At 37.2% G+C, this 18,221-nt stretch overlaps 1 protein-coding gene across 1 annotated transcript; it reads left to right on the top strand.

Annotated features, from left to right (window-relative positions):
- The first annotated feature begins 6,112 nt into the window (after nucleotides 1–6,112).
- Nucleotides 6,113–18,073, top strand: LOC116129639. The gene is made up of 17 exons (XM_031415370.1): nucleotides 6,113–6,270; nucleotides 6,393–6,485; nucleotides 7,562–9,327; nucleotides 9,407–9,724; nucleotides 10,447–10,602; nucleotides 11,026–11,423; nucleotides 11,614–12,086; nucleotides 12,271–12,323; nucleotides 12,404–12,511; nucleotides 12,593–14,424; nucleotides 14,646–14,754; nucleotides 15,236–15,416; nucleotides 16,046–16,113; nucleotides 16,229–16,344; nucleotides 16,448–17,344; nucleotides 17,539–17,636; nucleotides 17,718–18,073. The coding sequence occupies exons 3-17, from the start codon at nucleotides 7,572–7,574 to the stop codon at nucleotides 17,722–17,724; spliced, it is 6,570 nt and encodes a 2,189-aa protein (XP_031271230.1). The 5' UTR covers nucleotides 6,113–6,270; nucleotides 6,393–6,485; nucleotides 7,562–7,571; the 3' UTR covers nucleotides 17,725–18,073.
- The last annotated feature ends 148 nt before the right edge of the window (nucleotides 18,074–18,221 follow it).

Here is an 18,221-nt window from a genome sequence, read left to right as displayed (position 1 = left end):
CGATCTGGCGTTTTCCGACCAATCCGGGATGATCTGGCCGGAAAAGGCCAGATCTGCCGTCAAGGCCGAAAAAGGTCAAACATAGATCTAGCCTTTTCCGGCCAGATCCGAGGCGATCTGGCCGGAAAAGGCCATATCGGTTGTGTTACGACCAGATCCGACGGGTCTGTGTCGTAACACAATTTCCGCCAGATTCCGGCGGTGGTGGCCGAATCTGGCACTGCGGGGGTGGCGGAGGTGTTTTGGTTATTTTTAAAATTTTTATATATTGGGCTGTTAGTATCAAATTAGCAAACCTAGGGGGTTTTTAGAAGTTTTAAATTTATAAAAACTAAAAATTAAACTTTCAGGGTATTTTAGTTTTTTTACTATTATCTAACCAAAATCCTAACAGAACATGACGGAAGTATCCATTTGTCGTTTCAAAACCTTTTGGGTATCAACTTATCGTTTTGAAAAATATTGGTATGTATAAGTCGTTCTCCCTCAAATTTATTATAACAAGTTGAAATTATTTTGTTCATTAAGGAAATAAAAGCCCATTTTGCTTGCTCTAGGGAGATGTGATGCTATGCTTACTTGTCACTTGATTTAAGGTACAGCTTTAAAACTGCACATGGCATGGCTACAATTAATTAATTCTTGTCCAACCCCATATTAATTGAGAGATTCCTCTTTTTTAAGGGTTGAATTGGTTAGAGGATGTTAAGTTACTAAAAAGTTAGATTACTTTGAAGATTACCGTAAATCTTTAAAAAAAAAATGTTTTTAGTTAATTGAAATAAATTGATAAGTATGTTATATTAATATGTTTGGTTAAAAAGAATAAATTGGTAAGTATGTTATTTAAATTACTAAATTACCCTCTTTTTAAATTTAATATAAATTATTTTTATTATTAATTTTTGAATAATTTTTTAACTCCCAATATGTCAGATTTAGCTAAAACACCCCGTTTATATAAAACTTTAATTTATAACAAAATCACCCCCCCCACCCAAATCCATTGCCCGCCACCGCCATCCACCATCGGAAGTCGTCGAAACAAGCTGGAAAACACACCGTTTAGATCGAGCGACCTTGGGCTCTTTGTCGATGGCGAAGATGAGATCGGAGAGGAGATCAACGCAGAAGAGAGGTGATAGAGCGGCAGCGTGTGAGATGGAGACCAGAATAGATCTAGTTGTTAACGGTCATATGTCATCCAGATATGGTCGATAAAGGCCATGGATCTCGCCGTTAATGGCCAAATCCATTGATCTAGCCGGAAATCGCCAGAATAGATTTAGCCATTTTCGGCCAGATCTACTATAATATGGCTTTTTCATGCCGTTAATGGCCAAATCTATTGATCTAGCCGGAAATCGCCAGAATAGATTTAGCCATTTCGGCCAGATCTACTCTAATATGGCTTTTTCATGTAAATAAATTTAAAAATAAGGGTATTATTGTCCTAAAATTTTATTAATAAAGGACATAATTATAACAAAAATGAGCTTGGTAATCTTACATTACCCAAGAAAATAGAGGTTATCAGATTACCTCCAATATTACTAATAGTAACTACTATTGGTATTTGAAGATTATCGGAATTTTATATTACTTGACAACTAAACATGGTAATCAAGTATGATATAACCCCAATAATCTCATATAACCCCCAACCAAACGCACCCTATTTGTAAATTCAAGAATAATTTACACACACACACACACACACACACACACACATATATATATATAGAATTAAACTCTACATGGTCATAAAAAATTCTAATCCCAATTTGAGATAGTTATAAATAATGTTTTAAAACCCGGCCAGGCCCGGTCGATTTAACCAAGACCTAGAAGCTTCAACGGGCCAGGTTTATATTTTTCCTATTCACCCAAAACCCTAGGATTTGGGAAGATGATCGGCGAACAATTGACAGCCGAGATGTTGGGGCTTTTGAAGAGAAAGTGTCGTTGAATGCAATGGTGGTGACAAAGTTGATTTCCGGTGAGTAAATCGACCGAAAATCGAACAAAACTGGGAGTGGCAACAACCAGCTTTTACTAGCGATTGGCGAGGCTAACAAGGGTGGGGTGAGGTGGGTTTTGGTCAGAAGGAAGAGGGGAGTAATTTCTGGGTGATGGGGAGGGTTGTCGACGTCAACGTCAACGTCTATGAGATCTAGCTTGGAATGTCGACTCCGACGTTGGTGAGATCTAGCCAAAATCAAACCTATTTCGACCAGATTTTGGGTATATTTTAAGGGGAATGGGCTCAAGGGACGATTGGGGTTGCATCTGGGGTGTCGTTGCCGCCAACCAGTCGCCGAATGATTTGTATTTGGGGTGTGTTTGCTAAATTTCAAACCTATAGAGACTTTGTTGTAATTTTTAGGGGTGTATTTGTTAAATTTTAGAAGTTTTTGTCAACTGGTTTGACTGCCGGTCAAACCGGTTAAACCAGTCAACCTAGGACCTGACAACTTTGCTAGGTTTAACCCCGGGTTCGGTTTTAAAACATTGGTTATAAATAAGAATAAACTTCACATTGTAATAAGTTATAATTTTTCTAATTCTCATCTTAAGGAAAATTTCCTCTACATAAATAATTATCTGCATATTATAAATAAATATATGTTATGTTAAATTAAAGGTTTAAGATGAAATAATATATTTATCTAAAATTGTTTAGGACAATGACTCATACTTTAGAGTTATTACCACATCTTTTACCGTACGAGTACATTATACCTCGCTAGATTGGACACCTTCTTATTGAAACAAAAATATTTATAGCTTCTCAAGCATGTTTAGAACTTCATAGTAAGAAATTTTTTGTATTTCCGTACTATCATTCTTAGGATTATGTCCTTTATTTTCTTGTCTAATTACAGTAATAATTTATTGTTTGGTTAAAGTATATATGATTTGTTGTTCATTTGGATGATTAAGGAAGATATTAATATCCATTTGATTAGTGTAATGAATATGTTGAATCTGATCCCTCAATTCTACAATGACTCTTTTATTCTCCTCATCCACTTCATTTGTAACTTGTAATTCATGACACTGAGAGTCCTAATTTCGTAGTGCTTAAAACCATTGGTAATTGTCTGTGGCTTCACATCAATTAACCATGGATCAATTGTATTTATAGTTCCATTAATGATACTTATCTTTGCTGGTTCCAAGACACAATCTTCTATCCATTTCAAAAGTATGCAATTGAAGAGTTGAATTGAAATTCTAATACTACTGAAACATGAATTATAAATTTAATCAAAATAATAATTTTTGTAACTACACCTCCATTAAGTTATAACCTCCTTATAGTAATAAAATTAGTTAGTCCACCATTGTTATAAAGCAACCACTCATTCTAGGAATATACAACTCATAGAATAACAAGTATATTTTAATTATGTAAAAAAATTAATTAGAACATAACAGTAACCAAAATACTTTAGAATTTATAAGAAATAAAATTACTCCCATGAAAGACCCAATTATGAAGTTTTGTACTTAAAATAAAGAAGAAATAAAGCAATAAGATTGAAATTGTCAAGAATCAGGAGCAGAATGTGGGTAGCCAATGGAATTACAGAAATTGAATTAAAAAGTAGAAGCGGTCACCTGTATATCCTATCCTGATTCCAAGATTAGAATTGTCATTTTTTCCTCAAGGGGCATTTGGTGGGAGGTAATGGAAGATTATTGGGGTTATATCATCTTATATTGTTTGATTACCATATTTGGTTGTTAAGTAATACAAGATTCTGGTAATCTTGCATTACCAATAGTTGTTATTGTTGGTAATATTTGAGGTAATCTGATTACCTCAAATATTACCAACACTAACAACTATTGGTAATGCAAGATTACTAGAATCTTATATTGTAATATTATTTTTGTTACAATTTTATCCCTTATTAATAAAAAATTTGGACAATAATGCCCATATTTTAAAATAAATTTACATTAATATACCATTTCAATTTTACCCTTGTTTAATTAAATTTTTAGACAATAATACCCTTATATTTAAAACAATTTACATACCACAACTGCCACCCAGCCACCACCACTCACAGTTGGCCAACCACCACGGATCGCCGCCGGAAAGTCACCGAAGTCCCTAAAAAAGACTAAGATTCGGTGGGAGGCTCCGGGAGGCTTCGATATGGCCGTTTTCGGCTATATTGATGGCTGAAAACGGTCATATCAGGCCAGATCTGGCCGTTAACGGTCAGATCTCGCCTAGATATAGACGATAATGGCCAAGGATCTAGCCTAATATGGCCTTTTTTTTCCATCAATATGGCTAGAAATGGCCATATCGAAGCCTCGTGGTCACGATGAGCTACTCATGATGACTTTCGGAGACTTCCGATAGTGGTTTGCGGTGGCGGCAGGGGTTGGGGTGATTTCATCATAAATTAAAGTTTTATATAAGCGAGGGTGTTTTAGGTAAATCTAAAATATTGGGGGTTAAAAGAAATTATTCAAAAATTAATAATAAAAATAATATTATATTAATATTTAAAAAGGAGATAATTTAGTAATTTAAATAACATACCTACCAATTTATTCCACCTAACCAAAATATTAATATAACATATCCACCAACTAACCAAACACATTTTCCTAAAGATTCCCAGTAATCTTCAAGGTAGTATAAGATTCCAGTAATCCAATATTCCCTTATCCAAACGCCTCGTAAGTATTTTGCATGACATGATGAAGCCTTTCAAATATGCATTCATCAATGACAATCACATTAATATATATCCCAAAAAAAAGATTAAAAAATGATGGGTTGATATAAGTAAATACTACAATAATATCAAATATTATATCACTTTAATAACAAAGTTTAAATTTATCATTATTCTTGTTCACTTGACAAGAAGCATGTACATTTCATGACCTATCTAATCTTATCTATTTAGAGTAAACAACTTTTTCTCGCCCAAATAATGACTTAATGACACTTTTTCACCCACTTTTAAAATATCACTTTACTCTATAAACTTGTATTCTGCTTTGGATTCTAGCATCATTTCGACTCCACACCATCGCCATTTGCTTCTTCGATCATCACTCATTAAAAGCCCTCAAACACAACTCTCGTCGACCTTACCAATCGTCGGCAACTAAACGATTTTTCGATCAATCCCAATTTACCATTAAAAGACTAATCGGTCTCTCCTCTTCAAAAGTCCCAATAGTTTAGACCGAGTTTGATCTATATTCGCCTTTAAAGTATAAATTTGAATAATCAAATAGTATTTTAAAAGTGTGTGGATGAGAAAATATTATTAAACCATTATTTGATTAATTCTATCTATTTAGTCCTCATTCGTTTAATATCTTGGTAAAAGTAAATAATTTTGAAATTATTTATAAACTTTAAAAGAAAAAAGTTGTGAGGAAAGGAACTATAATTTATGCATTAATCATGTGTACTGCCCAATTCAAAAATTGGCTAAAAACTAGTGCAATTAATTATTTTTAATATTTCTCAATAATTACTCCTCGTGGGCTTCAAATAAAATATTGTTTGGTTAAGTGAGTTTGGGATTTTGGAATTTATTAAACAGATAGCCAAATTTTAAACAATAAAAATATGGGAAATATATTAAATGCAAATTTTATGTCAAAAAAAATGTTAAAGGAAAGCATATCAGACGGTCCAAAACGATCATCTCATAAGCATTTAAATTTCTGCTCCTTGATAACAGCCATGTACGGCTCTGACCAAGTATAACCATTTTCTGGCACGTGTCCCTTCAATCGATATGACTTTGGATTTTCTGCATTTGGTTCAAAGATCACTACACTCGATGCCACAGCAATTCTTCTGTCACTACCTCATCATAACCGTCGATTTCACCAAAGTTTCTCGATTTTTGCCACGTTCCATCAATCAGTAGGCTGTCATTATGATAATCATCACAGACAGTAACTTCCACTCAACTGTGATACTTTTATCAAACGCTTAGGAACAATCCACGTGTTGAATCCATCACATTAATACCCGTCAGATCTTTTCTATTTATTCATATACCCCACCTTTTTTTGAAAATTTGATCACCATCACTCATTTTATAATACTTCTCTCTTTCCCCTGAAAAAACACGAGTCTCATTTTCTTTTGCGAAGAAAACGAAACAACCCAACAAAACCTCTCTCTCTCTCGTTTACTCACAGACTAAAACACTCACCGCTTTTTATTAACGAAACCCTAACTCGATCCGCCGGAAAATTTTCGATATTCCGGTGAGTGTAATTTCTTCTGTTTTAGTACTTGAATTCAATTAATTAATTAGTTTTTGTTAGGTTAATGAATAGGATAAGATTTTTACTATGGAGATTGGTTAATTAGGGTTTTGTTGAAGCAGATGAGACTACGATTAAGGAGAAGTTGAGGATCAAACGGGCAGGATTTCGTCACCGAATGGAGGGAGGTAGCGTCTCTAGACTTACTTGTTCTGGTACTGTTCATTTCCAACTTTAATTACAAATTAAGCAATTAGGATTTTTTGTATTATTAGAGCTTAAAAAGCTGTTGCTTGCTTTGCTTAAAGTGGTGAGTTTTGAAGTTGAGTTGAAAAAAGTTCCCTTTTTTTTCAACGCTTTATTATCATAAAACTTATTATTTGAAGTTAGGTGACTCTTTTGGCGGCTATGTGTGCCTAGCTCACTTTTTAGGTAAACCTATGTGCACCCATGATGAAGTTGAGCTAGGGTTCTTCTGAAAGGTCAAATTTTACTTTTAGTTAAGAAGAATTGAATATTAACTGAGTTGAATTTGGTTTCTTAGGTTACAGTTGTGAAGGCAGTCAAGAAGGGTCGATTATCAATACTGAAAAAACAATATTTAGGTCGTTATATATGTTTATGTAATGCCTTGCCTTGTCGTATTTTATTAACTGTATTGCAATGCAATGTGGAAATTTATCTGTGGCCTATTCTGAGGTTTATTTCTTTTGCCTTTGCGAGTAAATTGTTGCTTGCAACTTCCATGTAATTTTGGGCTTCTAGTGACAAGGAATTTATTTTTGACCAAAATTGCAAGACTTTGATTTCTACTTTGGGTATCTTTCATAAGTTGGTGACCGTTCACTGATCAGATTCACCCTCTAAATATTTAGACCTGACAGATTTAACTGGATGCAGAAGTTTTATTGTTTTATGACATTTGGTTATTTGATTTTTATATTGTCTAGCTCATTTGATGCTTGGTATCTGATTGTTGGAAATGTCCGTGCAATATAAGAACCTATTAAGATAGGGATATATTTAACGAAGAGCGTCTTCTCCCTGTTTTGGTCGATAAGGCAATCAGACTTGGAATGTGTGACAATAATTAGTAACAATAAATTTTCTATCTGCATTCATCAGCATCGAGAACTTCTATGACCATAGAATTTTGTAATTCTACATGTGTTGCTTCTGCTAGTCTCCTTGCATGGATATTCTATGAACTTGGGGACTTGTCTTTGTGTGATATGTGTTGTAGTATCTTGCCCTTTCTCTGTTTCTCTCGCTCACCTTTGTGCTGTTGTAGGGATACACCCATGGATTATAATGACAATGATTTTCAAAGCCAGAATCTTAAGTTAGCTGGTGAAGGGAGCACCAAATTTCCTCCTGTTTTACGGCCATATGCACTTCCCAAGTTTGATTTTGATGACAGCCTTCATGGCCATTTAAGATTTGACAGTTTGGTTGAGACTGAGGTTTTTCTTGGCATTGAAAGTAACGAAGATAACCAGTGGATTGACGAATTTTCTAGAGGAAGTAGTGGGATAGAGTTTAGAACAAGTGCTGCAGAATCTTGCTCTATTTCAAGGCACAACAATGTTTGGTCTGAGGCCACTTCCTCAGAATCTGTTGAAATGCTATTAAAATCAGTTGGACAGGAAGAAAATATTCCTGGAAAAACTATTTTTAGGGAATCAGATGCCTGTGATGAACTGGGTTGCTTGATAAAGCAAATGGAGCGGGGTTCAAAAAATGGTGATAGTAGTCTTTCTAAAGCAGGTGATGCTATAGATGTACAGCCTACACTACCCCAAAATGAAGTTTTGGGAAACTTTTCTGGTTCAAAGGAGGATGTGGTTGGGGGACAGCCACTTGTTGCTGTTACATCCCAGAAAAATGAATGTGAGACATCTGTTGATGGAGGTTTAAGTGACCCAATTTCAGATACTGTCAATGAGAAGGGCATTTTACCTACTGCTAATGAGAATAATTTAGCTGATGAAATGAAAGTGGATACTTTTGTTGAATCCCTGAGTGGCAGGACAGAAGAAGATTCTGCTGCTTCAAGGAAGCAATTTGATAGCATTAGCACCTCTGCCCAAATTACTAACATAAGCATTGGGGAGTTGAACGGGCAAGATGCCCAACATCTGAAAAATGATATTAGTGAAAATGTAGATGTTTTACTAACAGAGAAGGGAGAACAAGGGTTGGATTTTGTCCCTGAGGCTGAAATGATTGATCAGAATTTGGTTGTAAATGTAACTGAATGTGGCACTGCGCATTCAGGGAACCCTTTTTCTTTGGCTTCAAGGATTGAATCTGTGGGGAAAGGTCCTGGAGGAAATGTGACTGAAGGTAGCACTGACATTGCGGGAGAACCTTGTAAGAGGATGCTGAAGAGTGACTTAGTGAAAGGATCCAATGAGGATGTTCAGGTTGGCAAAAGTGGAAATCAGGTCCTGTTGAAAGAATTTGAGATCGGTGATTTATCTAAAGTAAATATACATGAGGCATCATCAGTTGCCTTTGAACATGATAGTAGTTTTGAGAGGCCTGGAGTTGAGGTTAGCAGTGCTGATGATTCTGAAACACCTTTGTTGTTGGTGAAAAAGGATAAAGTTTCTGAGGGTAAAGGTGACGGAAGCAGCAGTAGTTGTGTAGGAAACATTTCTACTTTAAATGTGGAATGTTCTGCTGCTGAACTGCTGAGTGAATCACCGGTTGCTCTAACTTCTAAAGGTTTAAATGATGATTCTGGAATTCACAGGGAGGATTCAAATGCTGAAGTCAATGTTTCATCTTACATTCAGGGAGGCTCAACTAAAATAAATGAAGAAAACGTTGTTACCAAGCAGACTGATGTTCGTAAATGTGATGAAGATATTTCTGTTGATGTAAAGGAGACCACAGAGTTCCCTTCCAATTCCAGTAATATAGATCGAGAGGTTGGTGGATGCCTTATCATTGATAAAGGGGTTGGGCCCTCGTCTTTGGGTCAAAGCAGCAAAGCAGATGAGTTGGTAGTTTCTCAATCACACACTGATACTACTGCTGGTGATGAATCAGGTACATCATTAATTTATCTACTATGGATTTTCAAACACAAGCCTACATTTTCTGGTAATTCTAAGTCTTTCTTTTGCAGCCCTGGAAAATGTTGACTTGGGATCCCACAATACCCGGAAGGGTGTTCAATCTGATTCTAGTGATGTTGTTGCTGAAGAAGCTGCTCTCGTCCATCAAGAGGTTCAAATGATGGATGCTTGTAATGAAGAAAGCCAAAGCAATCCCCAAGTAGCGCTTAATGAAGTCAGAACTGAGGGCACAAAGGAGATGGAAGGTTGTCCTGCTGTCCCTGGTTCAACAAGAGGGGTTGATGGTGCTGAAGCACAAATTATCTCTGAAAAGTTTGAGGAAGTAATCGTGAAAGAAAATTATGAAAAGACATCCTCAAAAGTTTCTGGTGATTATTTTGTTTATATAATAGATAATATCTCTTTTTTCTGCTAGCAATCATCTGAAGTCAAACTTAAGTCAGATTTTACACAATAGCATGCCCATACAACCACATATGATTGAATATTATTCACTCTATCACTTTCCTTGGCTTATACATAGGTAGATATAAGAGAGAGAGTGACAGAGAGTGAAAAATGTGAGGAAGTAATTATGAAATTAAATTATGAAAAAATTTCGTCTAAAGTTTCTGGTGATTATTTAGTTTATATAAGGGATAGTGTCTCTTTCTTTTGGTAGCAATCATTTGAAGTCAAACGTTAGTGAGATATTGCACAAAAGCATGCCCATAACCACATATGATTAAATATTATTCCCTCTATCACTGTCCATTTTCTATATATATGAAAATCCTGAGGTGGAACATCCACAGTAGAGATTGACTATTTGTACACACACACATGAATAGAGAGAGAGAAAGAGAGAGAGAGAGAGAGAGAGAGAGAGAGAGAGAGAGAGAGAGCTCTATAGAGGGTACAACTATATTTTATAAAAAGATAGTGCTATTCCATCTGTCCATCTGTTTTACGGCATTTTTATATGCTTGTTCTAAAAGTTTGAGTGCTTTACAAATTATTGTGTTTGTTTTCTTTTTTGCAACAATATTTTCAATACATGTCTGGTTTGAGATTCCATGGTATTGATGACAAGAAATAATTTTTTTCTCAGATGCAGAACCAATTCCAAAGAACAGTGCCATGCTCACACAACCCTTGGAAGAACTACCCAGTGCTGCAGTCCAAAATGGTCAGGAAGACAATCAAGACATGTTAGTATCTGAGGACAAGAGTAGTTGTGGGCAGATTGATGTGCCACACATCGATGGTGAGCCCTTTGATGTTATCAATGTCTTTTTTAATCAAGATATATTCTTTATGTCTCTGTTACCCCTCCCTCTCCTTGATAGGGGAGTAGTTCTTCCTTGTGCTGGTATTGTGGATTGCGTATGGGAAGGATGTAAGGTTCTGGTTTGTCGGGGTCTTTTTTCTTTTATAAAATAATAGGTTCTGTTTGCAATGGCTTGCTTTTTTCTTGTTTCTTATTAAGAAATAAAAATGTTAACTTTTAAAATTATTTCTGTCCTTGAATAGATGATGCTCTGGTTACTAATTATCTCTTGAAACAAATAAAGTTTCTCTTCTTTAGAGAGATGTATAAGTGCTATGCAGTGCTGAAATCTTGGGGCGAATACATGCTAACTTATCTCTGGGTATTTATTCTGTTATAATTGTTTATTGAATGATGCAGGTGGTGCTTTAAAAATCCATGAAGGTTCTATTAGTTCTACCCCTTTGTCTGAATCTGATGCTAAGTTCTGTGCTGTGGAAAGAGGTAGCAGTGGTGCCGATCTTGATAAACCTACCTGTGGATCTCCTACTGTTATTAGAGCTGCAGAAGTTTCTCTGAGTGAAAGTGAAAAGAAAGTAGTGAAAGGATCCACAGGTCAGAGCATTCCAGTTTCTGAGGGCATTGATGGAGATGCCAACAAATTGCAGTCTGTTTCTCCAGATTTAAAAGGAAATGATGCTTCCAAAGGTGAGAAGAGTTTTACATTTGAGGTCAGTTCATTGGCAGATTCATCTGAAAGAGAAGCTGGCAAGAGTTGGCAACCCTTTTCCACTATACAAGTTACTACAGTGCCGCCGGTAAACTTTCTTGCTATTCAGTTATAATATGTTATAATTTTGTCTCTTTGGTTCTGTATCACTCATATTTCCAGATTTTTCTGGAACACTCTTTCTGTAGTTTTTTCTCTGAAACTTTTATGGATTTATGTCTTCACGGTTTATATCTAACATTTAACTTTATGATCCTTATCCTGAGTTACTTTTGAAGATTGTAGAGGGATCTCCTTCAAATTCTGGCATTGGCCAATTGAATTCCTCTACTGCCCAAGATGTATCTTATGGAGGTCTTCGGATGTCAGATAAGGGGAATGTACGTAGTGGTTCCAAAGGTACATCAGAGCGTAAGACAAGGCGAGCATCTAATAAGGGAATGGGAAAAGACGGTGCTAAAAAGGGAAATGCAGTGAAGGACACTACTCCATTGAGACAATCAGAAAAAGGGGACAAGACAAACAATGTGTCCCTGAGTCCATCTGGGATTGGCCAGCTTGTGCAATCAAGTGAGTTGCAGCACTATGGGCATGTGGACAGCAGTATTATGAAGCCGTTTGGTGTTCTTGCTACCTCAGCATCTACTCTGCCAGATTTGAATACTTCTTCATCTGCAGTGTTTCAGCAGCCTTTCACAGACTTGCAGCAAGTGCAATTGCGTGCACAGATATTTGTTTATGGAGCTCTGATGTACGTGCTGATATTTTTTTGTATAAATATACATGCATATTTTGAATAGATGTGGCCTATCTCTGAGATTTAGTTTTTTCAAATTGTCAGATCAGTATGTCTCCAAGTAATAGAAATGAAACTCGTTTGGTGATCATGGTTATTTGACATGTCTACTTTATTGTCTTTGAAATTGTTTCTGCAGTCAAGGTACAGCACCGGACGAGGCCTACATGATATCAGCATTTGGTGGACCTGGTTAGTGTCATTTGGTTTTCCTATTTTTTTATGCATGTGACATGTAGCACAAAGTTACGTCCTCTCATTCTTGTCTGCAGATGGCAGAAAAAGCATTTGGGAGACTGCCTGGCGTGCATGCATGGAAAGGCTTCATGGTCAAAAATCTCTTCTCAATAATGCAGAAACACCCCTGCAGTCACGTCCAGGTATTTTTTTGACTTTAAGCTGTTTTTTAGCTTTTGTGATTTGCTTTTAACATATGACCTTTACCAAATTTATATCTACAGGTGCTAGAGCCGCTGACCAAGCAATTAAACATGTTGCAAACCAAGGCAAAGTTTCCTCCTCACCTCTTGGTCGATCCAGTAGTAAGGACACTCCCCCAATAATAAACCCTATGATACCCCTTTCGTCACCACTTTGGAGTATCCCTACCCCATCAGCAGATAGCCTGCAATCTGGTGGCATCCCTAGAAGTGCTGTTATGGATTATCAGCAGGCACTTTCTCCCCTGCATCCTCATCAAACCCCACCCCTCAGGAATTTTGTTGGACATAACACTTCTTGGATTTCTCAAGCCCCTTTTCGTGGTACTTGGGTTGCTCCCCCACAATCTTCTGCATTTGACACCAATGCTCGTTTTCCTGTGTTTCCTATCACAGAAACAGTTAATCTCACTCCTTTAAAAGAACCATCTGTGCCCCATTCCTCTGGTGTAAAGCATGTAACCTCTGGACCTACGATTCAGAGTGTGAGTGCTGCTAATGTCTTTCCTGGGCCTTCTCCCTTGCTTGACCCTAGAAAGGGCACACAATCATTTGGTCAACGTTCTACTGAACCAAAGTCTAGGAAAAGAAAGAAGGCCCCAGTTTCTGAGGAGTCTGGACAAGTTATTATGCATTCTCAATCTCAAACAGAATCAGTTTCAGTCCCCATTGTTACCAGTCTTGTGTCTACATCCGTTGCCATCGCAACTCCTGCAAGTGTTATGTCTAAAGCTTCAACAGAGAAAGTCATCATGCCGTTATCTCCTTCAATTTCCACTGGCCACGTTAAAAAAGGGGACCGTGAGACACATCAGAGAGCTACTTTGTCTGAGGAGACCCTTTCTAAACTTAAGGAGGCTAGGACACAAGCAGAGGATGCTGCTGCCTTTGCTGCTGCTGCTGTTAGTCAAAACCAAGAAATATGGAAGCAGTTGGAAAAGCAGAAAAATTCTGGATTGGTGCTGGATGTTGAAAGCAAACTAGCTTCTGCAGCAGCAGCTATTGCTGCTGCTGCTGCTGTAGCAAAGGCAGCAGCTGCAGCTGCCAATGTTGCATCGGGTGCAGCAATGCAAGCGAAATTGATGGCTGATGAAGCATTGGATTCAAGTGGTTATGGCGATTCTAGTCAAAGTAATGCATCTTCTCTTTCTGACAGTGTGAAAGATTTGGGAAAAGCTACTCCTGCATCCATCTTGAAGGGTGAGAAGGCCATAAGTGCTTCCAGTTCAGTTATTTTTGCTGCAAGGGAAGCTGCTAGAAGGCAGGTGGAAGCTGCTTCTGCTGCTTCTAAAAGAGCTGAAAATATGGATGCCATTGTAAAAGCTGCTGAGCTTGCTGCAGAAGCTGTGTCACAAGCTGGAAAAATTGTTGCTATGGGTGATCCTTTGCCTTTGAGTGATCTCATAGAAGCCGGTCTGGAGGGTTATTTGAAAGTGCCCCAAGCATCAACTCGACTGATTCTGAAATCTAATAATGTAAATGGTGAAAAGGCGAACATTGATAACACCAGAGAAGGCCCGGATACCTCTGCCAAGAATTTAAAAGAGGTGCCTTTGGGCAATAGAGAAATGCATACCACTAACCAAGGGAAATCACCTACTTTGAGAGAGATATCTGAGGAGTCATTTGAGGGTGCTCGATTAGTAGATGGCTTTTCAGGTTCTGTTGCAGTCAGTGGAAAGGGTACGAAGGGGCACAAGGGCGGGAAAGCATCGGATTTGGCTAAAAACAAAGGTGTTGTTCCTGAAACTGAGACTGGATCAAGATCCCCGTCCATCAGTGTTCAGATTGAGCACGAAAAGGAGGTCGAACCCTCAAAAGAGAATGGCATCAAGGAGGGTTCACAAGTAGAGGTTTGTGAAATTTGAGTAATTTGGAATTTCTGTTTATTTTTTAGTAAAATACTTGCATCTTTAAGTTTTTCACTTGTTAGATTTTTTGGACTCAAGCTTTGGTGTAGATAAATTTCAAAATTTGGCAAGCTCCTCCTTGTCAAAGTGAAGTTTGTTTTTGCAGTTTAACGATATTGTATGCTTATCTTTTAGTTGAATATCTTGGCCGTTTTATCTCTTAGGTTTTCAAGGAGGGCGCGCAATTAAAAGCAGGCTGGTTCACAGCCAATGTATTGAGTTTGAAGGATGGGAAGGCATACGTTTGTTACTCTGAACTTACATCAGAAGAAGGTAAACTTTTGTTTTTTATCTGACGAAGTGAATCAACTGAATGTATATTCTTTGAATACAAAAATAATGTAAATTTAAAAGATAGAAGTTTTATCTTATATTTGGTGTGCTTATTTTATGGATCACTCTAGCAATATATTGTTCTATGTTCATGTTACTGCATAAAGTTTTCTGTAACCATGATGCACATAGCTGGAGGTCAGGACATTTGATGGGTGAATCTTGCCATAAAAGAAGGTTCATAGTAGTGTCATCCTCGACTGGCAAACTTACCTGTCTCATATGATAATGAGTTATTCACACGGTTAGAGGCCGAGTCCAATAGGACAAGAGCCTAGTATGATTTGTTAATGAAAATACCAATTACCTGAAATCTTCTGACATACAAGACTTTTCTTTGAAGGAATGTGGAACTAGAATTTGCTCTTCATGTCGTGTATCAGTTGTTTATATTTATGTGTATTTGATCTTTAATATGTAGGCTCAGAGAAGCTAAAGGAATGGGTTGTCCTTAATGGTGAAGGAGCTGAGGCACCCAAAATACGCATTGCTCGTCCTATTACTGCTATGCCATTTGAAGGTACAAGGAAGAGACGCAGAGCAGCTATGGGGGAGTATACTTGGTCTATTGGAGATAGAGTTGATGCTTGGATGGGAGATAGGTATGCCCATTCATGGTCCTACATCACCTGTTCTTTGCTTTATGTGTGCTCTTGATTCATATCCCTTTTTCTGCTCGAGATATCAAGTGTATTAGAGGAATTAAGGCAAATTATTGAGTTGGGATTAAATTACACTTCTGTAGGGGTTGGTTCTATTATTTCTGACTTTTAATGTGATACATATTTTAATAATCTTGCATTCAAATTCAATACCCATCAAGAACCAAGAATTCATGGTACATCTTATGCTCATCAGATTTCTGTAATTTTTCAATCCATCATCACTATTTTCTTGTATAATAATTTTGGGCCCCATTTAAGGCTAAATCCTAGGTAGTTGGACTAATTATTTTCCATTTTTCTTGATTCTTAATGATGGTTTAGAGAAATGATTTACAATTTCTAGCATAGCTGTATATTCTGTAAATAGTAGATCCTGAGATCCCCCTCCTCCCAACTGATCATCTACAGTAAAATCGATTTCGACAACCATGATTTAATTACTAAGGCTTTCAATTTGTATCTACAAGTGTTATTTGATTCCTCTTCAGCAATCTTTGCTTCCTAATATTACTGTCAATTTTGTATTACTGTGTCAATTTAGCTCATGTATATGTTTATTGTTTTAGCTGGCGGGAAGGAGTTGTCACTGAAAAGAACAAGAAAGATGAAACATCATTTACTGTTCATTTCCAAGGTTTGTGTAATTAATCGTCTTGTTCCATTGACAACCTTTGAAGGTTGTATCCTCACTTTTATAGAATATATAGCTTTTGGAATGGAAATGATTGATGATGTGGTTCTGCCTGCAGTGCAAGGAGAAACATCAACTTTTAGAGCATGGAATCTCAGACCTTCTCTCATTTGGAGGGATGGGGAATGGGTCGAGTGGTCCGCTTCAACAGAAAACAACCGTGCTTCCCATGAGGTTTTATGTTTTTCCTTTTGCTTTTGTGTTTGATATGATTCCAAGACTAACTCCAGAAACTTTTCATTTTGTTACTTATACCAAGTCGAAACTCTGTTTTCAGGGTGATACTCCGCAGGAAAAGCGACCGAGGTTGGGCAATCCTGCTGTTGAGTCTAAAGGGAAGGATAAAATGTTAAAAGGTATTGGCATTATGGAATCTAGGAAGCCTGATGAGCCAACATTACTAGATTTGTCAACAAGTGAAAAAATATTTAATATTGGAAAAAATACTAGAGATGAGAATAAACCTGATACACTCAGAATGATACGGGCTGGTCTGCAGAAGGAGGGATCTGGAGTGGTTTTTGGTGTTCCTAAGCCTGGTAAGAAGAGGAAGTTCATGGATGTAAGCAAACATTATGTTGTAAATCAGGCCAGCAAGAGCAGTGGGGCAAATGACTCAGTTAAATTTACAAAATATTTGATGCCTCAAGGTCAAGCATCGGGATCTCGCGGATGGAAAAATGCTTCTAGAAGTGAACCAAAGGAAAAACGTGCAGCTGTATCCAAGCCAAAGGTTCATAAGTCTGGAAAGCCACCAAGTGTTTCGGGTAGATCAATTCTGCAGAAGGACAATTTTGTGAGTTCTTCAGTGTCTGCTCCTGATGATGGTGTTGCTGTAGATCACATGGCAAAGATCAAAGATTCTACAAGGCATGTTGACACCACATCAGGAAAGAATGACCTGACGGAGTTTCAATCCATGTCTACTTCTGAGGGAGCACCAGAGGGTCCAATCTTGTTTACTTCGATGCCTCTCTCAGCAGATGCTGCATCTAAGAAAGTTTCTGCATCAAATCCTAAAACTGAACGGGTGACTAAAGGGAAACTTGCACCTGCTGGTGGAAAGTTGACTAAAATTGAAGAGGACAAAGTCTTTGGTGGTAATTCTGCAAAATCAGCATCTGAACTTGTTGAACCTCGTAGATCTAACCGCAGAATTCAGCCAACATCGCGGGTGAGCCTTTAGACCTTTTAAATTCCTCTCTAAAAATTGGTTACTTCATTATCCTTTCTGGTTACAGTGACTATATTCTGTTATCAATACTGTGAATATCCGGTGTCCTATTTTTTAGTTTCATGTTGTGTTAAAGATTTTTATCTGCCTGATTGTCAATACAATGTGCTTATTGAACTTGTTGCCTTCAACAGTTATTGGAAGGTCTGCAGAGTTCATTGATCATCTCAAAAATTCCTTCCGTTTCACATGACAAAAGTCACAAAAGTCAGAACAGGAATATGCCCAAAAGGTGAGGAAATCAAATTTCAGAATTCACTAGAGATGTTATCTTCATACATTAATGAATCTCTGACTGCTTTGACTTTAACAGGGAATAACCATGGTTGAGAGGAAGCTCTTAGAATGACAGGATTGTGTCAAGAGGAAAGTCAATAGTTACTGGGTGACCAGCATGCACCAGCATAGTTTTTTGTGTATATTTATGATAGTGGAGAAAAGCTAGGAATGGAAATTCTTGCTTCCTTGGGTTTAGTTAATGAGATCTAGCCAGTAGATGTTAATATTGATTTTAGCTTTCTTTACAATTATGATTTGGTCATCCTAGGTCTTACCCTAAAAATAGGTTGTATATGGAAATTTTCCATGTAGTTTGGCTTGAAATTACATAGAAGCTTTGAAGATGATAATTTTTACTCTTCATGGAAGGCAATATGCTCACCTTGGCCATCTGATCATTCTTTGGTGGTGCCACTCACATTCACAAAACGTGATTAGTGATAATTGTTCTTGTGGTGCACTGCCCGCAATATTCACAAACCTTTTTTTTTTTATGTATTTTGGATACGCCTCCGTAGTTTCAATAGCCAGTTAATGG

This window comes from Pistacia vera, unplaced genomic scaffold (genome assembly GCF_008641045.1).
Source record: "Pistacia vera cultivar Batoury unplaced genomic scaffold, PisVer_v2 Contig212, whole genome shotgun sequence".
In the NCBI taxonomy this organism is placed as follows: domain Eukaryota; kingdom Viridiplantae; phylum Streptophyta; class Magnoliopsida; order Sapindales; family Anacardiaceae; genus Pistacia; species Pistacia vera.
Note: the sequence above shows the minus strand (reverse complement) of the source record. Positions and strands in the feature narration are given on the sequence as shown.

Excerpts from the sequence above, each read along its gene's own strand:
- LOC116129639 (XM_031415370.1), top strand. The coding sequence starts at position 7,572 with ATGGATTATAATGACAATGATTTTCAAAGCCAGAATCTTAAGTTAGCT. Across the intron at positions 12,087-12,270 it reads TTTGTTTATGGAGCTCTGAT|TCAAGGTACAGCACCGGACG; the intron begins GTACGTGCTGAT and ends TTGTTTCTGCAG. Across the intron at positions 12,512-12,592 it reads ACCCCTGCAGTCACGTCCAG|GTGCTAGAGCCGCTGACCAA; the intron begins GTATTTTTTTGA and ends TTATATCTACAG.